General features: G+C 40.3%; 1 protein-coding gene across 7 annotated transcripts in view; it reads left to right on the top strand.

Annotated features, from left to right (window-relative positions):
• The window catches only part of LOC127662557 (SPARC-related modular calcium-binding protein 1-like), a 104,451-nt gene extending 78,676 nt beyond the window's left edge, over nt 1-25,775 (top strand). For 4 of the 7 annotated variants that reach the window (XM_052153801.1, XM_052153800.1, XM_052153799.1 and 1 more), the window contains 4 exons: nt 5,928-6,033; nt 6,364-6,608; nt 7,409-7,442; nt 23,222-25,774. In XM_052153801.1, coding sequence (XP_052009761.1) covers nt 5,928-6,033; nt 6,364-6,608; nt 7,409-7,442; nt 23,222-23,261 — 425 coding nt within the window. In that variant the 3' untranslated portion in view covers nt 23,262-25,774. Of the gene's footprint in view, nt 1-5,927; nt 6,034-6,363; nt 6,609-7,408; nt 7,463-23,221 lie in introns of all 7 variants that reach the window. The other 3 variants (XM_052153798.1, XM_052153797.1, XM_052153796.1) reach the window with 3 other exon arrangements.
• The last annotated feature ends 892 nt before the right edge of the window (nt 25,776-26,667 follow it).

Below are 26,667 nucleotides of genomic sequence, written 5' to 3'. Positions count from 1 at the left end.
TTAGATTTTTTTATCTGTTGGTATTTGATCGAGTCTGTGATGCCATGTATCCAAACAAGATGTCCAGGACCTCTGGCATAAAAAACAGCTCCACAAAATTAGAGATCCAGCACCACATTTAATCATGGGCATTGTGTACTTCATCTCTTTGTGCGCCAAACCCATCTCTGGTGTTTGCTGGCAAAAAGCTCTTTTTGGTTTGTTTCATCTGACCACAGAACATGGTCGCATTTGAAGTTCCAGCAGTGTCTGGCAAACTGAAGACACTTGAGTTTGTTGTTGGATGAGAGCAGAGGCTTTTTTTGTTGAAACCCTCCCAAACAGCTTGTGGTGATGTAGGTGATGTCTGATATATTTTTTGTGACTTTCCTACCCCAAGACCCAACTAATTTCTGCAATTCTCCAGCTGTGATCCTTGGAGATTATTTGGCCACTTGAACCATCCTACTCACTGTGCGTGGAGACAATATAAATACACATCCTTTTCCAGGCTGATTCTAAAGATCTCCAGTTAACTGGAACTTGTTAATTATTGTTAATTGCGATGCTTTGGCTGTTTTCTTATAGCCACTTCCCATTTTGTGAAGCTCAACAGCCTTTTGCAGCACATCAGAACTGTATTTTTTTGTCTAACCCACTATGATTGATGATTAAGGGAATTTTACCTCATGTTTTACCCCTATGAAACAGAAAGTCATGGCTGAATAAATTAATGTTCCTGGTAAAAAAAAAAAAAAAATATGAATGGGAATATTGTTCAGATAAATTATACTCAAAAGAATTTCTAGGGTTGCCAATAATTGTGGCCAATGTGTTTTGTAGAAAAATATTTATTTAATAGTGAGGTATTTTCCCTCTTTCAGTTGTTTTACTTCAATTAAAGGTTCAATTTTTGTGAATTTATTGAATGAAAGATCAAAAGGATAAACAATGAAGATCTTTTTTCAGTCTTCTTTGCTCATATTTACCAGGGGTGGCAATATTTTTGGCCACCACTGTATATATATATATATATATATATATATATATATATATATATATATATATACCCACAAGCTGTAGAATTATTTCATTATTTAGAATAATTTAATCATTATCTATTGAACTACTTTTATTTGGAGGCCTCTCTTTGTATACATTTTATGTGATAAATGAGTTAATCTGCATATTATGTAATTCATTAAAATCGATTGACACCCTTCTCAGAATGACATACAGGGATTTTTGTTAACACAATTAAATGATGACACAAATTAATGGGCAAATCTCAGGATTGAACAGACCGAGGAGACCAATTCACTAAAACAAATAGTTTTAGTGAATTTGCTGAAATTAATCAAACTTTCCACTGCTCCTTTAGAGAGAAATAACATCTGCAAATCATGATAAAAAACCGTGATGTTGTATTGTGTTACACTACACTTCTACTCATTGGAAAAAATATCTTGTTACTGGAAAAGCTACACTATTTTGAAAATGTCTCGGTTACATGGAACGTATCCCTGGTTCCCTGAGTGGGAACGAGACTCTGCATAGTCACTATGGGACACATCTGAGTGTCACGTGGCCTGAATCCCTTATACAATCACATCAATTTATTGGCTGATGGTGCTTAAGCGACGCCCATAGGGAGCTACATCACAGGCTCTATAAAGGCATTCGCTTTCACACCATCAAGTCAGATATTCTGCAGGAAGGCATGAGCCTATGGAGCTGCTAGAGAGTATGGCCAGCAATGCAAATTACTCCCAATTTGAAATGCCCAATTCCCACTACTCTTTGTGGTGGCGTGGTTAATCCAGGTGGCTGCTGTCTCAGATGCCTCCACTTCTGAGACAGTCAGTCTGCCCAATTTATCACGTGGCTCGTTGTGCATGACACCGCGGCGACTCCGCATGTGGAGGATCATGATAATCTCCGCGATCCCTGCACAACTTACCATATGCCCCATTAAAAGCGAGAACCACTAATCACGACCACGAGGAAGTTACCCCATGTGACTCTTCCCTCCCTAGCAACCGGGCAAATTTGGTTGCTTAGGAGACCTGGCTGGAGTCACTCAGCACACCCTGGATTGGAACTCACAAATCCAGGGGTGGTAGTCAGCGTAAATACTCGCTGAGCTACCCAGGCCCTCTTATATGCCAATATAGCGACTGGTCCGTCGAAACACCACAGGCTGGATGACCCTCATACACAGTGCCCCAACACGTGGAGGAGGCGTCTGTCATTATAACCTTGCAGCAACAAACCTGTCCCAACGCAACACCCAACATTAGAAGGTGGATTGTTTCCATGATTACAGAGTTTGGTAGCACCCATGCATCACTTTGAAGAGACGGGATGCATTTGTCAGTGATTGAAGTCCCTTTGTGGGGTTCATCCAGCACTGAAAAGGTCTCGCATGCAACATGCCAAGGGGAATGACAGCAGAAGCCACGATCATGAGCCCCAAAAGCCTGTGAAACATTCTTGCAGAGAGATTGCATCCCACTCGAACATTGCTTGGGACTGGCAAAAAGGAGAACGCGAATTGGCCACAGATGCACCTGCATTGTGAATCTAGCTCCATCCCTAGAGATAGAGTCTGTAACCCTGGCAACAGAACACTCTTGTCTAGGTTTACACACAACCCTATATTGCTCAAATGGCTGAGAACGACATATCAATGTTGGGCAGCCAAAGTATCAGAGTGGGATAACACCAACCAATCATCAAGATTATTGAAAACACAGATGCCTTGAAGCCTCAAGTGTGTCAAAGCCACACACAAGCATTTTGTGAAAGTATGTGGTGCCAGAGTAATACAAACGGAAGGATGCAAGATTTATGTGCTTTGCCCCCAAAAGCAATTCTGAGAAAGCACCTGTGCTTCAGCGCAATCTGAATATGGAAATAAGCATCCTTCAAATCTATTGTCACAAACCAGTCCCCTGGCTGTGCTTGTGACATTATTTGCTTCTGCGTCAGCATTCTGAATTGACATTTCATTCAAATATGTCAAATCCAGAATGGAATGCAAGCCGCCGTCTTTTTTCGAGACTAGAAAATAACGGCAGTAAAAGCCACATTCTCTCTGAGAAGAGGGAATCTCCTCTATTGCCCCTTTTTCTAAGAGAGAGTGAATTTCCCAAATCAAAAATGGGGCTCTCCGAACAGAAACTTTTGTTGGAACATCCCCATTGAATACCAGTGGAGCCCGTCTAAATTACATAACCATGATTTATCATTTGAAGTACCCAGTTCAAATGCCCTTCATCTGCTGCCAAGCAGACGGGCAGACAGAGGGATTAATGCATGGCTCTTCCCCGCAGTCTGACCTGTAACCACTAGATGGCACACTTGGCTTACTTTTGGAGACTGCCCCCAAACCAGCGGCACAGTGGAGGGAAGCCTTTACTCCTCCAATACTGTGGCTTGTTGAAGAGGATTTGGTAATGTTTTTGCCTTTATTGTATTTAGGCATAAATGATAAGTGCACTGAAATGTATCTACAGCAGGGACGCTGAGAGAATAAACCTCAGGGAATCAGGGAAAATCATATGAACACTGGGGGGATCATTTCATGAAACTGGTTCGCCGCAAAGGTGCAAGCGTGTTTTATGGAGAGATATTGTGTGGTGCTTATGGTCACTGTGTATGTTATATACACTTTTGCTTGATGAACATTGAAATCCGTTATGCATGTCTCAAGACCTTTGGTCATGGAGACAGAGGCTGAATTTGGGATGTGTTTTTTTGATGTTTGCTCCCCAGTGCAAACTGTGGGGGGAAAATGAACCGTATTCTGGCTGTCAGGTATTCAAGGCGGTTACAACGGTGAACTCAATCCAATACTGTCTGAAGGGCAAGCAGGAGCGAGGAACCCAATCCCTCTGAGGGGGTGCAAAACTCCTGTCTGACGCCTTATGTGGCTCTCTGGTGGGCAGGGACAGATTATGGGCCAATTATCTCCATGGGCCCCCCTCCACTCAAAAGTTTTTGAGTGTGTGTGGGGGTTCGTTGTTCATGCCCAATTGGTTTTTCAAGCAGGGGGGATCACCAAACTGGCGCAGCCTTAAAGCCCAGGACACCCCTGGGCAGTCAAGTGCCCCCTGGTAGTCAAGAGCCCCTGGGCATTGGCCCCATTGGCCCGCCCAACAGTCTGGATTGTGACACAGTGACATTCATTAGGAAGGCCTTGTCCTTGTCACAAATATCTGTGAGTGTAAGCCACAGATGGCATTCTGCAGCCAAGAGGGCTGCCATATTCTGACCAATAGCATGAGCAATGTGTTTGGTGGCTTTCAGTGCCAAATCAGAAGTTTTCCGTAGTTCCATGATGGCCTCAGCATCCAGCCCAGCTCCCTCATCTAAATCCCTCATAAAATGGGCCTGGTAGGCTTGCAAAACTGCCAGCATGTGCAAAGCTGAAACCATCTGACCCGAAGCATGGTAGGCCTTGCTAAACATCACCTGCATGGCTTCGAAGGAAGAGTAGGTCTCAATTTCCATGTTGTCGCCAAAGAAGGAAAGAGTTGTGCAGCCATTGTCACTTCCATCGCCGGGACCGAATTATATCCATGGTCGACACACATTAAAAAATTCAGAGGATGATTGATTTGTAATCCTGGCTGAGTTAGGTTGATCCCAGGACTTTTAAATATCATGATGGAGTTGTGGGAAAAAAGGGAGCTGCCTGTGAGGCATATCTGCACGTTGGCCTGCTAAAACACAGTCGTCCAAGATCAATTTATGAGCCTCCAACTGCATTTCATCCGGACAGGTGCAATTTCTCCATTGCACGTGTAATAAACTCCATCAACTTTCCAAAGGAGGCAAGCCTTTTGCAGAGCATCCTGACATTAATTCTATCACACTGTGAGCAATCAGAACCCTCCAACGTGACCTCTGTGTAGCGAAACCCCAAACAGGCAGCGCACGTGGGAATCTTCACCGATGATGGGTCGCACGGAGGTAAGCACTTCTTAAATTTGATTCTGTATTGCCACTCAAACGGGAGAATAATAATGATCCTTGCTTCGACGTGAGTCCCTAGTACTTCATGGGCCAGATGTGATGGTGTACTGAAGAACAGAAAATTGGACTCAATGGCACAAAAGCGAGCACCTTTATGGAACCCGTAACATAGCTCCCAAAGGCGTCGCTTAAGTGCCATCAGCCAATAAATTGTCATGATTGTATAAGGTCTTCATGTAACGGGAGCCAGCTGGTAGATGGCTGTGCAGTGTGTGGATCCCACTCTCCTGACCTCAAGAAGTGCACTAGCGAGTGATGCTAGAGGCTGTGGCTTTTAGCCTCCTTGTCAGCGTGCCCGCCTCCCACGCCGGAGATGCCGGTTCGAGACCCGTTCGGAGCGGGGTGACCAGAGCCGGTTACATTCAGACCATGTGACACTCAGATGTGTTCTGTTGCGATCAAACAAAAGAGTTACTTCTGTTGCTACTAAAGAATGTCATTAAGTTAGTAGCGTTAATTCTTTTAGTTAGTTCACCGAGTTAGTGGAAGTGAAATTGTAAACAGATTTTTATATCCTCCTGTTTTAAGTGGCGCTATAAGAGATAATTAATGAAAGAACATTTGCTCGAGTCGAGCATACTCTTTCAGCCTCACAATTGGGACAGTTAATAGTGCTACCCAGGTGTTTAGAAATGTGCCGTTAAAGTTAACAGGGCTGCGGTGGTCTGCAAATGTGCCCTTATCACCTCTAAACTTTACATTTTTGCTCTGTTTTACAGCTCACACATGCTCAAAAACATTCAACACAAATGCTGATATCTGTTGCTTTGCATACTATTTTGATTATCATGTGTATGAACTGTTGAGGTTGAGATCCAAGTGACTTTTAAATTGCAGTTTGCTGCCTTACACTTATTTGTGTGCAATTACGATACTAAATATTGATCTTGTTTGATTAAATGTTACAGGGTGTCCAGATGGAAAGAAAGTGGAATTTATAACCAGCTTGTTGGATGCCCTTACTACTGACATGGTCCAAGCTGTCAACTCACCAACCCCTTCTGGTGGTGGAAGGTAAGAGACTGAACGGCATGAACAAATGTGACTGTCACTAATAAATATTATGTTTCTTCAAAACAATGGTCTTAAGACGTCTTGAAAATATACAAGCATTGATTATTAAATAAGTAAACTGTGGAAAGCTATGATTTTCATTGAATACAATTTTAATTGTATTAAATGTGAAAAATATATATATGTGTGTGTGTGTGTGTGTGTGTGTGTGTGTGTGTGTGTGTGTGTGTGTGTGTGTGTGTGTGTGTGTGTGTGCGTGCGCGCGCGTGATGCAGAAGAGGGTGTGGCATTATGATATACCCTTCACCAACTGTGAACATTTCTCTTCAGGTTTGATGAGCCTGACCCAAACCACACACTGGAGGAACGGGTGGTTCATTGGTACTTTGCCCAGCTGGATAACAATGGAAGTCAGGACATCAACAAGAAAGAGTTGAAGCCTTTCAAACGCTACGTGAAGAAGAAAGCCAAACCCAAACGATGTGCCCGCAAGTTCACAGAATACTGCGACCTTAACAAGGACAAGACCATCTCGCTTCAAGAACTCAAAGGCTGCTTAGGAGTCAATAAAGAAGGTGTGCAGTTTATTTATTTATTTTATTTATTTGCTGAATGCATTTTAAATATGACTTGATTTGGTACTAAACTTACGAACCGGAGAAGTTATGTTGTGCTTTGGTGGAACCTCATTTTGTGAAGTTACGTAATTTCCACTGGCACTTCCTTTTTCATAGAGTTCACAATATACTCTGTGTTCCTGCCAACTTCCTATCAAGGTCTTTCTAATTTGATATTGTGGAGATGTTACAGATATCAGGCAATAGTATTTAAAGACTAAGTGGAAAAAAAATCTAATTTCCCAGTATTCCAACTATGAGTAAGCCATTTGATTTCCCTGAAAAGGGTAAACACTGTGGTCTGTATGAGCCAGACATAGCAACTAATGGTATTGATTTGTGGCATTAGCCTACTGTCTACATGGGAGAGTTCAGTAAACCTTTGAAAACAATCATTATTATTGCATTTACATTTGATGACTCTAGTGCTAATTTTTCAGCACAAACAAGCCTTCTTACTATGTAAATTAGGGTTATTATTGATTGCACCTCATATACAAATATGGTGCTTTTAGTGTTGCACTATTAGCCGAGCACACCATTTTAAAGAGCTGATTCAGGTGCCAGTGGTGGAGCGATGCTTACTGTACCTTTGGTGAATCAGGTGACAAAATAGTCAGATCACGCATGCAAATAAGCTACACTATCAGTGGTTGCAAATTAATTCTTAGTGAACTCCATGTGTATTCCATTGGTATTGATTTTTTTTTTTTTTTTTTCATTTTTTTGTCTTTTCTGTGTGTGCTTTATTTTTACAGGTAGCACTACAAGCAGCAGCAGTCAGGGGACAAGGCAAGGGACAAATTTGTTCAGTAAGGCCTGACTAATTGCTTTTGCGCTAACATTTGCCTCAGAAGCTGCAGAGAGCATACATCATAACATTTTAACAATATGAACAGAGTGCAAGCAATGTAGTGCACATATAGGGCTTGCACATTTTAAGGTGGAGATGGTACAAACTAGGGCTGGGTGACATGTCAAATACTCACAATATATTTCCAATTAAAAAAAAATTCTGATGTAAAATCAAGCAACATCAGTAATATTGTGATGATTTGAAATGCACTATTTAGTTGGCTTTTAATTTTTTTAAAACTGTGACATTAGACTGGTTTCAGGATCTCTCTTGTCTCGTATGAGTGTGTAAATTTTTATAGCGTCTCTGATTTAGCGCAAATGCCTTTAGAATTCATAGGTTTGTCATAGGTCAGCTAAAACTACTAGTTTTTGTAAATCTGTTTAAAATTCTGATTCAAATACTTTTTTTGCATCATCCCTCAAACATTTTTACTTAAGTGCAAGTGTGGCATTTTATCTGTATTAAAATTTAGTCTATTTAGTAAAAAAAACAAAACATCTAGGCACATGTTCCTTTTTAATACTAAATATGTTTATATTAGTGCATATATATGAAAATGATTAAACCTCATTATTCCCATGAATAAATCTGATATATGCCATATGAGCATATTTATAAAACTATATTTCATATAGTCTAGGCAAAACTGTTCTGTACATATTCAAATTCCACAATGATTTAGGAAAAGATACATAAATCATACAAGACTATGCATGCAACTTAATGTTGTTCTGCAAAATATCCACATTTGCTGCTACTGAGGTATGGGTCGGTTTAGGAGTAAGGGTAGGGTTAGGATATGGGGTTAGAGTTAGGTTTTGGGTAAAGTTAACTGTAACTACAAATGTAATGAAATGCAGGTGCTTTAAATGTATTTACAATGCAAAAAGATGTATGTACATAATAAGTACATTATGTCAAATGGTTAAGTACATAGTAGTTAAGGCCACCTAATATAAAGTGGGTCCAAATATATATCTATATATATACACACACACTGGCGGCCAAAGGTTTTGCCTTATGGAAAGAAATTGGTAATTTTATTCACCAAATTGGCATTTAGCTGATCACAATGTATAGTCAGGACATTAATAATGTGAAAAAATACTATTACAATTTGAAAAAAAACGTAAACTACTTCAAAGTGTTCTCATAAAAAAATCCTCCATGTGCAGCAATGACAGCTTTGCAGATCCTTGGCATTCTAACTGTCAGTTTGTCCAGATACTCGGGTGACATTTCACCTCACACTTCTTGTAGCACTTGCAATAGATGTGGCTGTCTTGTCGGGCACTTCTCACGCACCATACAGTCTAGCTGATCCCACAAAAGCTCAGTGGGGTTAAGATCCATAATACTCTCTTCCAATTATCTATTGTCCAATGTCTGTTTTTCGTTGCCCACTCTAACCTTTTCTTTTTGTTTTTCTGTTTCAAAAGTGTCTTTTTCATCCCTGAGTCTTCTGTTTACTGTTGTACTTGAAACTAGTGTTAAGTGGGTAGAATTCAATGAAGTTGTCAGCTGAGGACATGTGAGGTGTCTATTTCTCAAACTAGAGACTCTGATGTACTTATCCTCATGTTTAGTTGTACATCTGGCCTTCCACATCTCTTTCTGTCCTTGTTAGAGCCAGTTGTCCTTTGTCTTTGAAGACTGTGGTGTACACTTTTGTATGACATTTTCAATTTGTTGACAATTGTATAGCCTTCGTTCCTCAAAACAATGATTGACTGATTAGTTTCTAGAGAAAGCTGTTTCTTTTTTTGCCATTTTTGACCTAATGTTGACCTTAAGACATGCCAGTCCATTGTATATACATTTACATTTATGTATTTGGCAGATGCTTTTATCCAAAGCGACTTACAGTGCATTTATTACATGGACAATCACCCCAGAGCAACCTGGAGTTAAGTTCCTTGCTCAAAAACACAATGGTGGTGACTGTTGGGATCGAACCAGCGACCTTCTGCTTAACAGTTATGTGCTTTAGCCCACTACGCCACCACCACTCCCTTTGTGTACTCCATTGAATACTGTGGCAACTCAAAAACAAACACAATGACAATGTTAAGCTTCATTTAATGAACCAAAAAGCTTTCAGATGTGTTTGATATAATAGCAAGTGATTTTCTAGCACCAAATTAACAATTTAGCATGATTACTCAAGGATAAGGTTTTGGAGTGATGGCTCTCTAGATTTGATAAAAAATTACTTTTTCAAATAGTGATGTTGCTGTTATTTTACATCAGTAATGTCCTGACTATACTTTGTGATCAGTTGAATACCACTATGGTTAATTATAGTACCAATTTCCTTCCAAAACAGCAAAATCTTTATGCTATTCCAAACTTTTGGCCACCGATGTATATTTGTAAATGTCAATTTTTGTAGTATTTTGACATATATGTTGCATACAATTATGTGACTTTTTATATCAGTGCAAACTATACATGGCAATGCATTTTATATGTGTTTTACATATATTGTCATTTATAATATTTCTGTTTGCGTTCCTTGTGTTTGTTTAGTAAAACAGTGTGGGAAAACTGTATTTTACTTCTTGCATTAAAGATTTTTTAATCTAAAAATGACCATTTAAGCAAGTTTTGTTAGCAAATATTGTCTGTATAGGCTATATTTTATAAAATCAAAGGCTGAGAAATAATGAGATGTATTTTTAGATATTGCCCAGCCCTAGTGCAAACCATGGCACAGTGTCTGTGCACGTGCTTGTATAAACATTTTTGGAAGCTAGATTAAACTGATGATTACTTTAATCACAGTTTTTACGGTCCACGGGGTGTATGGAATTGAGTTGGATGTGAGCTGTTCCCTGAGAATAATCAGGAAAGGAAAAAAAATGGCAGATAAACTGCATGTGACATCATGACAGAGATCAATTTGGTGGAAAATTCCCATTCAGCCCCTAGAGCCTGTCAAGCTCTCTTCTCAGTGAGGTAGTGGAGAAACCAACTGGGTCAACTCCATCATGTCTCCTGAATTCATCTGTTGGGAGCAAAGATCTCTATAATACTTGGAGGGAGCTATCCATTTTCATTCCTATTCATCTCAATGGCAGTTGCTCAGCTGGCTCATGCCCAATCACATGAGTCGTGAATGCCATGTGACTGATTATTCTGGAGCTGCAGGGAAATTACATCCTGAAATGCTGGCAATGCTGGTTGCTAATAACACTAGAAGAATGTGCACAGTCCTAAGCCCCTCACTGACGAATATCTTGAGCTGTTACACCAATGGCAGCATACAGAGGAAAATATTAAATCCATATCACATTTTTAAGAGCTCTTAAGGTTAACTGGATCATGCTAACTAGCTAAACCTTAACCACTTTGTTGGAAGCAACTCGTTCTCCCTTAAGATGATCAGGCTGAAAATCCACCTGATCCTTCCCCTAATTGAGTTCATTAATGCCACATCTTACCATTAGCTGCTCAAGTTCTAGCGCTCCATCACTGAACAAAGACTTTGCTACTTAAGTTACTTATTACAAGAATAAATCCTGTCTAATAGCTTTTGTTGGACAAAACTACCAAGTTTGGAGTTACTCAATTCTCTTCGCACACTTCATTTATTCTGCTTCATAGATAAGCAAAGACAAGTGCATTATTACATCTGTAAAACGTTTCCAACATCATAAATCTAGTAAGAGAATTTGCTTTCTAAAATAACCATCAGGAGTCATGACAGTGAATATATTCCATTTTATTGTGAATATATTGCAAAAAATATAGTGCTGTCATGCATTCACTGTATCTTGCCGGGTTATGAGTAGGAAAGTGTGGTTTGGATATTAATCCTGTTGTGCTTCTGCATATCGGCCTCTGGTTTGTGGTTCTCTAAAGCGGAACTTATGAGCAGAATTTATTTTTCTAAATGCAGTAATTCAATGTGTCCAAACACACCTGTTTCTTTTTGCAAAATTACAGTGTGAAGTTTAATTCACTGTGGTTCTGTGCATAGATGTTCAAAAGATATGTGTGGCTTTATAACTGGTTTGAAGACATTAAGGCACCTTGTTGCTTAAAAGAAAAACACCTTAAACCAGACTAAGGTTGTTTATTGAACTTATCTGGTTTAAACATTTTTAGCATTTCAACAGGTCTACCAGCATTGCCAAACACATCTCAACTGGTTTAAGATGGTCCTCCAGCCTGGTTAATCTGGTCTAACTGGTCCCCCAGTCTGATTAGCTGAAAAGTGCCCAAAACCCACCTAAAATCAGCCAATTGACCAGCCTGACCAGGCTGGGGAAACTACTTGGCCCAGCTAACCAGCATAGGCTGGTTTTAGCTGTTTAATTTTTTTCAGCAGCACCAATTACCTCACATTTGATTAGTGGTAGTCCTCAGTGATATTTTCTTTTAGAGCCACAGAAAAATACACTTATTTGGAAAAATGTATGTTTATTTGAAATGATGGCTACCGAAATAGCACTGAGACTGCGACTTGTCACTTGTCACTTGTCACTTGTGTTTTTTTTTTACCATTTTGGAGACATAGCCACATAGTTGAAAGCAGAGACACTCTGTCTCATAACATGATGACAAGTCTCTCCCTCACTTTCCTCATCTCAGCTCACAGTCTCAATTTAGTCTTTTTTCCCTGCCATAATGTTTTATAATGCTCGTAGTTATGTGTTTAGTGTTTGATGACAGTCTCGCTAGCCCTCTAGCATTGTCCTTTGTTTCTCACCAGCTCGCTCTCCTACCAGTGGGAATCCCTTGCAATTAGTTGTGGAGCTGTTGTTTACCCTGGCTTGTGGGCTTCAGTATCCTAGCAGAGACACACTGAGGCAGGGCTGAGCTCATGTGTTTACCCTGGCACTGCCAACTTCAACCTATAAACAGTGGCCGAGAGCAAGTAGAACGTCAGGTCCAGTGGACTGTGATTAGCACTGCCAAGATAAACAGCTGGTTCGTTTGGAGAGCTGAGGGGGCTTCTCCTGCCTACAGCCAACAAGTTTGCTTTTCAACACCCCCTTTCCACATACACACTCTGGGGTTGATGGATTGAACAAAGCTTCACCTAAAAGACAGTTTTATGTCTTGTCACTTAAGTGTGCAGGAATTGAAACAGATGAGTCTAGTGTAGTCAGGATTTAGGACTGCGCACTGCCAAAATATCCAAGATGAGATGAGAGCCAATGGACAATTTCCTTGGTCTGGCTGTGGCTGTGTTTAACAATTAATGTTTGACAATTGGTATCATATATGCTGCTCGACTGCTGAATTTGAGAGTACAGTGATTTATAGCATTACATTAGATCCATATTCCATATTTGCATATATTAATATAATCCATCAATTAATGGGCCAGTTACAATTATGTCTGATTAGTTACAATAATTGATACCTTAGTATTTATTTTCCTTGCGATACTCAGTTTCCTTACTTAGTTTCAAACTAAGATACTTTGGGTGCTTTGGGTGATCTCTTAGCAGGGGGAGGGGTTAAAAATAATTTTGCTCTAACAGTACAATTTACACCACTGCATCTTTGGGAGTCATAGAACGCTTCACAAACCTTTCAAAACATTGTACTTTGCATGGCAATAATATGATCACCACTCCACAATAACATCCAAGATGCCTACAGTACCCCAAAAATGGCCCCTTTCACAATAAATGTATTAGTACGGTGACATCTTGCATATAAGCAATCGCTATATAAAAATACATCTACCAAATGTAAACTTACACATCAAACTTGCGTCTGGGTGATGTACGTGTGCTATCTGGGATAGTTATTCGCCAATTTTATTGTTGCTGATGTCTTGCATCGAACTTACAGCTGATTTGTTTTTAATGAATATTCAGAGATAATGTGCAGCATCCAGTGTAGACACAGTCTTAAACACAAACATGTAAATTGAAAATGGCTAGGAACAGAGTGAACCTTAAGTCGGCAGCTGTAAAATGTTGACTATCAACAAAGGTACTACCTCAACGAATCATAAAATTCAACCTGTGACTTTTTCTCAGTACTTTTGTTTTGTTGCTGAAACTATTCTTGCATTAGGTTTAGTAACTCACAATGGCCAAACCCAAATGCAAAAACAGTGTGAAAGTGTGAAAACCTCCATCCAACCATCTGCTTTGTTTTCATTGTATGTAAATAATTCTGAACTAAATGCACTAGTAATTAGCTTCTAATGTATGGCTTTGCTTTAAAGTCTTTGTTGGAAAATTAAGCAGACTCTTAAAACGGAATTAGCAATCCTTCAAGGCTAATTATTTAAGGAGTAATGGCACTGTTTGGGACACACCTGCTCTGCACATTTATCCAGATTCTACCAGTGCATTGTAACACTTATTTTGGTACTTCCTCTCATCATTCACGTTTCAAGTGTTTTAGCAGGGTAGTCCACATGCCACTAAACTGCTTTTGAGCATTAAGTGGTAAAAATAGACCGCTGCCCTAGAATAGATGTCAGACAGAAAAAGTTTTAGTAAGCTAAAAGGCGTTTTTGCCAGTTTGTTTGCTTTAACATTGAGAGCAGGCTTGTCTCGTCTGCGACTCTTATTTCTTGTGTAAAAAAGAGGCTTTGTGAGTCCATCCCATTAGTCTCATAAAAAGGACTCTTTAAGCATCTGGCTGAGAGAATGTTGCAGACACAATGATTTGTTGCATCTTTGTAATTTCCGATAATTATGGATGACATCATGGTGATGTTTTCTATGGAGTATGTGAAAATGGAAGCAAGATACTTGCTGTGTTGACTTGCTTGAAAAATTTGGCACTGCTTTGGAGCCCTCTCTTTTCTATAGGCTGTTATATTAAAGTCTCAAAACTTGAATTTATTGTATGTTCAGTTCCCCTTCTGTCACTCACTTGACGTTGTGTCGAATGAAGTGACACAAGGGGTCTTCCTGGGATGCCAAACATGCCTCTGAACCTGAGAAAAGGCCAATGTCAAGTTGGCAGACAGAATTTGCATGCCCCACCCCGGACATACGGGTATAAAGGAAGCGGGGCAGCGAGTGTCAGTCAGAATTTCCTTGGAGCCGAACGATTGTGCAACAGCAAGCTGAAGTTCACCACTGTTTCACTCACCTCTGTCAGCGAGCAGCATTGCTGTTGGATCGCTTCGACAGCCCTTTTCACTGCTCAAAGTGTGTTCTCCTCCTAAAAGAGTTTAATTTCTCTAAAAGAGTTTGAGTTTTCCACTCATAAAAATAGCAATACACAGCGGCATTGAATGTCCTTTTCAGGGCGCGTCTTTTTCAAGATGCCCTTCCGTCCCTGTGTTGTTCCTGGATAAGGTTGATTTCTCTCCAAGACCGTCAGCCACAGACGCTGCCTCGTGTGCCTGGGCAGCAATCACACTGAGGCGGCGATCGTGGATGGCTCATGTACTCAATGCGAGAACATGACCATGGCAGCGTTGTGGTTGCGGCTCTCCTTCCTCAAGGTGAATGCCACTTCAGCCACCCCCCACATCGCTCCTTCTTTCCACGGGATTGATGACAACCCGGCTGGCGATGAAGGCGATATGGGGATAATGACGGACTCTGTTTCGCCGGGTAAATCCCCACGAACCACCTGCCCCCAACACGCTCGCTCACTTCCGTCCAAGCTTTGGATGAGTGCGGATCGCCTCACAGCCATCCGGCATTCTCCCTTGAGCCCCTGGAATTGGATGATGACATCGCCGCTGCATCGGAGAGCATCCAGGCATCTGACGCTGAAGACTCAACTGGGCTGCTGCCTTCGGGCAGATGGCCTTCATAATTGCCCAGGCTGCCGTGAGCGTGAGCTTGGACTGGAACCCTCCGTCCTCCCCACAGCCTTTGCGGCTTGACGATTGGTACCTTGGCTCCTTCACTTCCCAATCCGACTCAGCTAAGTGATTCACTTCGCCCGGCCTTCCGCCTAGTTTCAGCGGTATTCGCTCCACTTCCGTGCGCGGCGAGAAAGCCAGCGCCTTACGAGTAGAGATCACGACCCTGCACCTCAAGGATGCGATAGAGCCCGTCCATCTAGCCGAGATGGAGAAGGGTTTCTACAGCCCTTACTTCATCGTACCCAAAAAAGGCGGCGGGTTGCGACCAATCTTAGACCTGCGAGTACTCAACCGTGCTTTACACAGACTCCTGTTCAAAATGCTCACACAGAAACAGATTCTTACCTGCGTTCCAGAACTAGATTGGTTTGCAGCAGTAGACTTGAAGGATGCGTACTTCCACACCTCCATTCTGCTTCGACACGACCCTTCTTATGGTTCGCGTTCGACGGCCAGGTGTATCAGTACAAGGTCCTCTCCTTCGGCCTGTCCCTGTCCCCTCGCGTCTTCACGAAGATCGCAGATGGCCATTCGCATACTCAACTACCTCGATGACTGGCTCATCCTGGCTCACTCTCAAGAGTTACTATGCGCTCATAGGGACCAGGTGCTCAGGCACCTCAGCCGTCTAGGTGCTTGTCCCGATTCTCGTCCCGTTTCAGAGCATCTCTTTTCTCGGCATGGAGTTAGACTCCGTCTCAATGACAGCGCACCTCACCAACAAGCGTGCTCAGTCAGTGCTCAGGTGCCTCACTCTCTTCGAGCCCGGCACAGCGGTTCCTCTAAAATAATTCCAGAGGCTCCTGGGGCATATGGCATCCTCAGCCATGACCACGCCACTCGGGTTGATGCATATGAGACCGCTTCAGCACTGGCTACAGACTCGAGTCCCGAGATGGGCCTTGTGCCACGGCACATACCGTGTGACAATCACCTCTTCTTGCCATCAGACTTGCAAGCCTTGGACAGACCTCTGCTTTCTGCGGACCGGAGTCCTCTTGCAGCAGGTGTCCAGACGTGTCGTGGTTACCGCAGACGCCTCTCAACAGGGTTGGGGTGCTGTGTGGAATGGGCACGCTGCCGCTGGCCTCTGTACAGGACCCCGGCAGCGTTGGCACATCAACTGCCTAGAGTTGCTGGCTGTATCTCTTGCCCTACGGAGGTTTCTCCCACTAAACCGGGGCAAGCATGTCTTGATCCATTCAGACAGCACCGAAACGTTAGCATACATAAATCGCCAAGGTGCCATGCGCTCTCGTCATGTCACAACTCCACGCCATCTCCTCCTTTGGAGTCATATCCTCCCCCTAGATTGGGCAGGATGTGGCCTCCGCAGGGTCTTTTCCCCCTGAAAGAATAAGACCAGGAAAGACCACCTTCCCCGATGCATTTCATAGCATTAAGATAGCCCCAGCTGCTTCACGTCCTATGTGAGAGACATAGTGAGAGAAAAGGCCGCGGCTGCCGGGCTTGCTCCCATGCTAGTCATGTAGCACTTATTCCCCCCCTTTGGAGTGCGGGGAACCTAAGGTCTGTATCTGACATCTCTTTGGGGGCGTTGGGGAGGGCTACGTGCAGCCGACACAGTTTCCTCTAGCACGCAGTAGCCTGCTTGCACCTGTCTCGACAGTTCACGTAACACGGTTAGTGGTGCCGTTTTTAGATGGGACCCCTTGTGTCACTTCATGTGTCCCTCCTGCCACAGCACTAGACATACCACTGTAAACGGCCGTACTTTATTTTCGGCTCCTCAGTGCAAAATCCTGACTGACACTCGCTGTCCCGCTTCCCTTTATACCGTATGTCCGTGGGTGAAGCATGCAAATTCTGTCTGCCAACTTGTCATTGGCCTTTTCTCAGGTTCAGAGGAACATTTGGCATCCCAAGAAGACCCCTTGTGTCACTTAATTTGACACAACGTCTTGTTTCTTTCCTCGGGGAACAGAGGTTACAACAGTAACCATGACGGTTATATTACATAACATTTGCCTCTGTTTTACAATATCCGACACTTTTGGGACATTTCACCTAGTTAGGTGCATCTGTAGTGGCATGCATGCTGCAATATTTTGTATATAGTAGGGACAAACTTGACTTGATGTTTCTCATGATTTAAAAAATATTTTGATCTAAATGCTTATGCATTTCTTGATATTGATTGTATAGATGGATAAATTGTGCCTGCTTATCAATTCACATTTACATGTATGCATTTGGCAGATGCTTTTCAGCCAAAGCCATGCTCAACCAGTTTAGCTAGAAGAATTATAGCTGAGCTCAAGTATTTCTCTAGAAAATATATATTTATTGATTCATTCAGAGTTGGACCAGATAGTGAAGAAAAATCTGACAACAAGAGCCTAACATAACTGGGAACTAGCGTAGCATACCTACAGTAATTGAAAAAAGTGTAAATTTGTGTTGTTCAGTGGCTTTGATGGTGCTATTAATCTAAAATGTTGAAAATAGAGTGATTAAACCTTTGACTGGAAATGTAATTAAAATGCATACATTTACATTTACTCATTGAACACTTTTATGCAAAGCATCTTACAAATGAGGAACATAAACGTTTTGCCATACTAAAGTCAAATATATCTACTAATGCCAAATACCTAGTAAGCTAGTGCAAAAGATTGTATTTTTTATTTAAATTTTTTTTTTTTTTTTTTTTTTTTTTTAATGGTAAGTGCCATTATGCTTGTGGATTGGTTAACTGCTCGTTTTTAACAGTTGCTTGAAGGTCGAGATGTTTCCACAGATTGTGTGAAGGATTTGAACTTGTTCTGGCCAGCTACAGAAAGCCAGTGATTTCAAATCAATAAGGGACGATGTAAGCCCTCTGTGATTGACTGAAGACCAGACATGCCACTGCATTCTGGACCATCAGCAGTGGCTTAATTGCACTAGCTGGGAGGTCGGCCAACTAAGGATTGCAGTAGTCCAGTCTTTAAATGACAAGAGATTGGATGATGAGCTGTGGAACTTCTTTGGAAAGGAATGGTCTGATATTCCTGATGTTGTAAACTGGGCATGTTGTGTAGATCGAAAAGTGGAGGGGTCCAAGCACTTATTCCTGAGGAACACCAGGGGTTAGCTGATTTGACTTGGACAGCTCTTCTGTCCAAGAGACCTTTAATAATCTGCCTGTGAGGTATGACAAAAACCAGCCAAGTGCAGTGTGTCTGATGCCCAGGTCGGAGAAGTTGGACAGGAGGATCAGGTAGTTCACTGTGCCAAAAGCAGCAGACAGGTCAAGGAGGACGAGAACATATTATTTGGAGTTAGCTTTTAGGCAGGGTTTCAGCTACTGACAAGAGGGCAGTCTCCATTGAGTGTCCTTTTTTAAAGCTGGACTGAAGTCTGTCAAGTAGGTTGTTCTTTGAAAGAAAAGCAGACAACTGGTTGAATGCATTTTTCTTAATTTATTCATGTATCATTAATTTATCATCATTTATTTATCTGTATTCATTTATTTATGCATTTACGTAAACCTTAGCTCCTGTTGTTTACACACAGTTTATGCCAAATAATAATAGCATCCCTCTAAATTCTATAGAAACCATGCAAAATCTCTAAAGGCATAGTTTACCCAAAAATATTAATCTGGTCATTTTGTACTCACCCTTATGTTGTTCCAAGCCCAGTTGAAATTCTGTCTTCCATGGAACACAAAAGGAGAAGTTAGGCAGAAGGTTAATCTAGGTCACCATGCAGTTTTATTTAACAGTATGTAAAAGGATGCAATGAAAGTGAATGGTGACTGAAAAAAGCATTTTGTCTAATTGTGTTCCATGGAAGAAAGAAAATCATATGGGTTTGGAACAATACGAGGGTGAACAAATGATGAGAGAATGTCTTTCATGTCAGCAATACCTCATTGCACACCTCTTCTGCCTCTGGGCACCAGCCTTGTGTTCAAGGTCTCTAATGTGCAGCCTAATCAGAGATCTACAGTCAGGTAAGGCAACTCTCAGACACACTGGATCTGGTTTCCCCGGCCTTTATCAGATCAGGGGGACGGGGTGAGCAGGGAGAGGCTTTGTGTCCTTAATGGCACATTCATTTCATCACTTTACCCCTCTGAAAGAGTCAAGGCCAGAATGGAGTCTTTTTGTGGTGCCTGTTAATTGCCGAAGGGAATTGGGCTTTTGTGGAGAGTGAGTGTACAGACACTGAGAGCTCAGAAAATTCCCCACACTAGTGAACAAACAAGACAAACTCACAAATCTGCCTCAATATCTTCTCCACAAACCAGTTATCTACAAATATAAGTTGTGAAAGCTAAGATATATGGCTGAATAAATTTTATAGCAATAACTACCAATCATTTATAATGCTCTATTTCAACCAATGTGGGGAAGCAACATTTAAATTGTAGCTTGCCAAGCTATCTTTTTGATAAAGTTGTTAGGTACACTGCAAATTGCAGTGTCTAAAAAGAAAAAAAAAAAAAACATTTGTGTGACTAAAATGTACTTAAAAAAAATTAAACATGCATACATTTAATTGACAAATAACAACTTAACAATTACAACTTAAATGTACAAATACATACATTTATGCCAAAAAGAAATCAATAAAACAAACAAAACTAGAAAGCACTCTAAATTCGTTAACATTCACTCACTCTAAACATGCATTACTTTATTCAGTGTAACACCAAAGGAGAAGGTTTGCAAAAATGTGCAAGCTGCTCTCTTCCACACAATGAAAGTGGATGGGGACTAAGGTCTGTCAATCTCCAAAAATAAAAATATATATATAATTACATAAAAATATATATAAATGTATATGACTGAAAGTAAACAGACTGAAAGTTATTATTTACTTTCTTTGAAAATATAGCTTAATATTTATTTTATTTCAATAAAAAAAGAGCAGCTTACACATTCTGCTATAAATAACCCCCTTTGTGTTGCACAGAAAAAAGAACAACAGTACTTTTCAGTAAAAAAAGAAATATCTTGGGTGAACTGTTCTTTTAAGTTAGTAGCTTTGCAAGCTTAATTAGTTACACTCAAACACTGGTTTGAACTCAGTTTAAGTAGGAAACGGCATGGCTGTTGAAACAGAACTGTCCTTTTGATTGAATGTCCACCTGCGTCCCCACCCCCAAATGCCTGCTGTTGACCCCTATACTCCACAGAAACATATCTGATGGACTCACTAGGCTCGGGAACCCCTCTGCCTATCAGGCCCTTCCCCCATGAATATAGGAGGAGGTTCTTCACTGGAACTCTTGTACTCCCTTCCACCGCAGCCATCTGCAAGCAATTTGTCTGCTTTACCCATCTCCCTGGTGGGACCTGTGGACACCGAATGTCCCATGCCATCATAATCCAATGACATGCCACATCAGTCAGTCACAATGTACTGCACATGGCATGAATGACAGTATATACGATTTCTTTTGTGCAATATGTTTTTTATGTTGAAAATTACTCTTTCATCCAGCAAAGCTGCAATTTGCATAAAGCACCAATGATTTGTGGGCTAACGTCAAGCACCCCACACTCAAAGGAGAAATGGATCAGGTAGGGAATTAGAGAAATGGTAGGATGAAGACAAGGAGGTAGCAGTAGAGGACCCACAAGAAAAGAATCTGTTTACCACATGACTTCTGAAAGAGAGAACAAACATAGTCTCTTAACCTCCCATATACAGTAACGTGCTCTCTCTCACACACACACAAAACATCATGGGAGCTGACATCGAACATATCATCTCCAACGTGCATTGTGTTTTATGAATCTGGAGTTCTGCTCAAAGCCCTCCTGCACATCCACATTGTAAAGGCCAAGGCTACATTCAAATTAGCATATTACCATGCTACTTTTAATATGGCTGCATTTGATAGTAGGGATGGGTCATGATCGTTGACAAGTCCAACCGTGGGTCAGCAACCTATTATATTTTAATAAAGCCCCTCACACCTGCATGCCAACCTACCTCTTGATCACGCAGCATGTTTTTATGAACCGAGTGGAAAGCTAAACACAATTAATATGTGACTAGACTACGGTATAGTTAATAGACAAGCACAGCATGAGCAAGCCATTTTTGCATCACGAGCCGGTTCCACAGATTAATTCAGGCAGCACTTCACTTTTGAGGAGTAAACGCTTTGCTATATATATATATATATATATATATATATATATATAGTTCGATGTAAATACACTTTATGTAACCATAGCAACATAACATTACAGAGCAAGTAGAGTGAGCTATAGCAATTGAAATATTTCCTAAATTACTTTTATTAGCAAAGTTAATATAATGGAATTCAGCTTGTTTTGCATGGAGGGTGAGAGAACGAAATCCGGAATATGTCAAAAAGGTTGCGACCCCTGATCTATTCGATAATTGATGTCAACTAGTTTTTTCTAGATTTTAGCGGAGGTGCAGACAATGTGCTGTTCTTTAGCTGCTAGATAGTTTACCTTTTTGGAAAAGTTGAGTCATCCCCTTTAAAGCAGCACTGGTACAGCCATACACATTCAGACAGATTTAGTTCTTCATTCTATGCTTGTTGCGTTCAGGGGCGCATTAACACACAGGCTTACATGGGCTAAAGCCCAGCGGTCCACAACTCCCAGGGGGGGCCATTTTGCAGCATCCGCCACCCCATTCTGCCCTGTGGACATCCCTTGAATGAGCGTTTGTAAACACTTTCAGCAAGATACGCTGTTGTATACATGGATACAGTGCACAACTGTATAAGCCATCCATGTAGCACATGTTCATCGCACAGCAGTCCCCCCCACCCCCATATCCCTGCTCAACGACTGACAGGGGGCCTCCGTGGAACAGCGAGCCCATGGGCCCAAAGGTACCTTAAAGCACCCCTGGTTGTGTTGCGTCTCATGCTGTTTTTGGAGCATCTCTCTATTAAAGGCTGGGTGTATCCTGATTTTCCGATCTCTTTGTGTGACGAAGAGACCAAAAGTATTTTTTTCAATAATCGTGGTCCTGTAACAAATCCCACATTCAAAGATTGCTGTCTTAAGAAGTACTATGACACAGGTTTTACGTTAGTAATGTCAAATGCTCATTGGCACTTGTGTGTCTTGTGTCCAATTGTGACATGCTCAAGTTGGGAATGGTTTGTAATACAGGGTGTGCTTTAAACTGATTAGTTGACTAGTGGTTCACACAAGCCACTAACTAGTGATTTTTTTTTTTTTAAATATGTTGTTTTGTGCATCCCATGTATGTAATATATATACTCTGCACATTGTGCAAATTTCTCTTGGCATAGAACACCCAGATGATCTACTACATATGCCAAAATTTGCAGTGTACAAAAGAACTTACTGCATAGAATACTGTATCTCACAATGCAATGCACTGAACTTGACCTTCCAGTGTGATTAATTAACCAGAAGTAACTATGTTATGTTTTTTAACATCTCTTTCTTGACCCATTATTTGATCAGACTGCCAAAAATGAAGGCATGTTTACACAAAATGGAATTGGAAAGGCAAAAAAAAAAACTAAAAAACGTTTTGTCCAAGTTGTAAGTAGACGCCACTCGTTGAATTAAACATGCGATATGATGAGGTCACGTAACAAACATTTTGAAATGTAAAGAAGTAATCCCTACTATTTGACTTAATATTTGTATAAAACAGAATGCAGTATTCAGTGTATACTGCACAGATTTTAGTAAGTATTGTAAACAAAGCCCACTATACTGTTTTCCACATTTCCTATTTGTCATGTGTAATCTACTTCCAGACAAGATCTAGGACACATGCATGTCTATGTGAACGGGTGCATGCATGAGTGCAGATAATCGTAAGAATGCCGCAGTTTTGTCACGCTATTGCTTTTGGCGCATCTGTAGGCAAGCTAGCTGAGCGAAGTTGTCAAACTCTCTCACTGGCTTATCTTTCCTCCAGTAGGTCGTCTGGTTTGAAGACAGAAAGTTCCAGAAGATGAGTCAGTAGCACAAAGCACAATGGAAATTCAACTGTACACTGCTGGAAGAGTACAACGAAGGATTCTTAGAAGAAGAAAATAAAAATTAAGAGGTTCCTCAAAACAAACAAAATGATAACATGGAACCTAAATGTTTGCACTTTCTCCTCCCATTGTTAGATATTTTAAAATGTTCTTGTTTGTGTTGTAAACTTTTTTAATAATATGATTAAAAGATTGACAAAAATGTACATGTTTGGCCAAAAGAATATGTGGACACCCAAACACCACTATCATATGTGGTTGTTGAGCATTTAATTACAGATCATCTGCATAAATAGGGGTTTGATCCTCCTATAAAGGGGATGACTCCTGGCAAGGCTTTTCACTACAGTAGATGTTGGAACGTGGCTGCAGGGATGAGCTCCCATTCAGACAATAGAGCATCAATGAGGTGAGAAAATGATGTTGGGAAATAAGTCCTGGCTTGCCATTGGAATTCCAGTTTATTCACAATGTGTTTCTACAATTTGTTAGTATGTCATTGTATGGCATTTGCTTAAGATTTGTCTTAACTGCAATCAAAGGGCATAGAAGAGTGTCCACATACTTTTGGCCAAGTAGTGTATGTCAGATAACACAGCCTGTAAGTGTAAATGACTATCTGCTACCAACAACAATGCATTTTCTGCATATCTACACTCACCGCCAATTAAGACAGTATTATATAGTTATTAAAGCATTTGCATGATAACATTTTAAATGACAAATTCAAAATTCAAATTTTGAATGTCAATTCAGAATTCAAAATAATGCTCTGTTGAAATTAGCATGTCTAGAAATGCCTCTTCGCCTGTGTGCAGTTTTTCTTTTTGTAAATGTCCACTCATCCAGTTTGTTTACTCTGTTGTTCACCTTAACAACAGAACTAATGGAGCATTAATAGTGAACAAGAAATGTAGCTAAATCTTTTCTGTAAACAAACATTAGCCACAGTCTCCAGACCTGCACCTTAGAAAACTAGTAATGTTCAACTAACGATCACCTGAGAATTATCAGTAAGTTCTGCATGATTCATTCAGAAGTCAGAGTTCAAAAACACCATCACACAAAATTGGCTTTGTAAATGTCACAAAACACTTTGCTTAGATTCACCTCTTCAGACTGATTATTCAGTGAGTACATGGTGTGCCTCACAACTTCAAGGTGTTTTTTTCTTCTTTTTTCATGATGTCTTAAAAGCCTTAAAGCTGAAGTGTGTAATTTTTTGTTTAATGTTCTTTCTTTCTTTTTTTTTTTTTTTTTTTTTTTATTATTTCTGTGCTTAATATGCAGTCAACTGTAAGTAAACTTTTTGTAGGTTTATTTAATCAAAGGTATAGAATTGCAGATCTATGGCACTATAATATTTTTTTTTTTTTTTTGACCACCATGGTACTTATTTGTAAAGGTAGGAACCCATGTTTTATCTGTCTAAAAGTGGAATTTATTATTGTAAATTTGGGGGTACAACTTGGTCTCACAATAAACCAGTAAAATTAAGGTAGTGTTCAAAATTATTCTCACCACCTACAACTGTAAATAAGCACATATGTGCTTACACGTCCTGTCTGGTGTGATTTATAGTTAAGCATCAGTGTTAGATGGAATAGGTTGGATCATTTTTAGTTTTTTTTTAGTAATCAATTCTATAGTTATTTTTCAGGAACAGATCGTAAGGGTACTTAATAGAAAAAGATAAAGTAATAGTTATATTTTCTTCATTCTGTGGGTTTGGAGTTCATTTCTTGTCCATCCTGAAAGCTAAACAGTACAATGAAATGTGTACCCCCTAATGTTGACATTATTTTTCTAATTTAGGAAAGATGTTGTTTGTTGCTCTGTGTGTGTGTGTGTGTGTGTGTGTGTGTGTGTGTGTGTGTGTGTGTGTGTGTGTGTGTGTGTGTGTGTGTGTGCTATGTTTATACTACATTGTGGGGACCAAATGTCCCCACAATGATAGTAAAAACCTGAGATCACCTACCTTGTGGGGCCCAGCCAGCGCTCCCCATGAGGGAAATGGCTTATTAAACACTATATGATGTTTTTTTTTTAAATGCAAAAAGGTTTCTGAGAGGGTTGGGTTTAGGGTGTGTGTGTGTGTGTGTGTATTTTTGACCTTTGGGTATGTACTTGGAAGCCATTACTTTGGCTTAAAAAGTAAAATAGTCAAGTTGTAAATATTTATCATATGTGCTTTTAGTCTTTTATCAAAGTCAATCTTAAAACAGTGTTTAGCAAACTCTGATAATAAAGTCAATTAAATTACTTTAAAGTACATTGTATTAGTTGGCTGTTTTGCTCTCATCATAAAATTGCTGTTTTTTTTCCAGTCACAATACACATTTAAAAAACTTTTCTGTGTCAGCCTGTATTTTATATGAAAATGTACACTACATTTAAAAAGTTTGGAATCACTATGAAGTGTTTTATTTTTTATATAAATTAATAATTTTACTGTATGCACCAAGGATGCATTCAATTGATTTTAAAAATACAGCAAAGACGTTTATAATGTTACAAATAATGATGTCTAGTTCAAATAAATCCTAATTCTTCAAACTTTCTGTTTATTAAAGAATCCAACATTTGCAGCAATAACAACTGAGCAGACCTTAGGCATTCTAGATATAATTTTAGTAAGATATACAGCTGACATCTCATCTCATCTCATGCTTAAGTAGGATTTGCATATGTGTATTTAGTGTTAACCCGAATAACAAGCTCTTTCTCACTGCCACTGCAATAATTTAAATATGACAATAGGACATTTTCAACAAAAACTTTTTTGGGTGTCTAATATTTTCTTTCTGCTCAAGCTTTTATGCCTTTAAATTACCAATTTCATTCCATAAGAGCAAAATCTGTACATTATTCCAAACTTTTGGCTGCCAGTGTGTGTGTGTGTGTGTGTGTGTGTGTGTGTGTGCGTGTGTGTGTGTATATATATATATATATATATATATATATATATATATATATATATATATATATATATATATACATACACTCAGACACATTACTGCCTGCCATTTCCTTCAGAGACTTCTTCAACGCTGATGTTTTTCAACAGGTGCTGCATCGATGTTCCAATAAACCCTCAACAGCAGACCTCCACAGGGTAAGTGGCAGGCCTCCATCCATTTTCCCTGCACTCGGCAGCCAGATCAGCATATTTAAGTGTCTTCCTCACACAGGCTGCCTCCAGTCCCTCTTTCCATGGGACAGTCAGTTCAATCATTATGACCAACCTAGCTGATGCCAACCATAACACTATGTAAGGCCTCAAAAAGTTGATGCCGATCTCAGAAGCAAATTTTAGCTGCTGGCCGAAGTCTACCATCATTGACCAATCACTTCCATGTGCCAGGATTGACCTCTCCTCCCT

The sequence above is a fragment of the Xyrauchen texanus genome, chromosome 22, assembly GCF_025860055.1.
Source record: "Xyrauchen texanus isolate HMW12.3.18 chromosome 22, RBS_HiC_50CHRs, whole genome shotgun sequence".
Classification (NCBI taxonomy): Eukaryota; Metazoa; Chordata; class Actinopteri; order Cypriniformes; family Catostomidae; genus Xyrauchen; species Xyrauchen texanus.
This window is presented reverse-complemented; position numbering and strand designations above follow the sequence as displayed.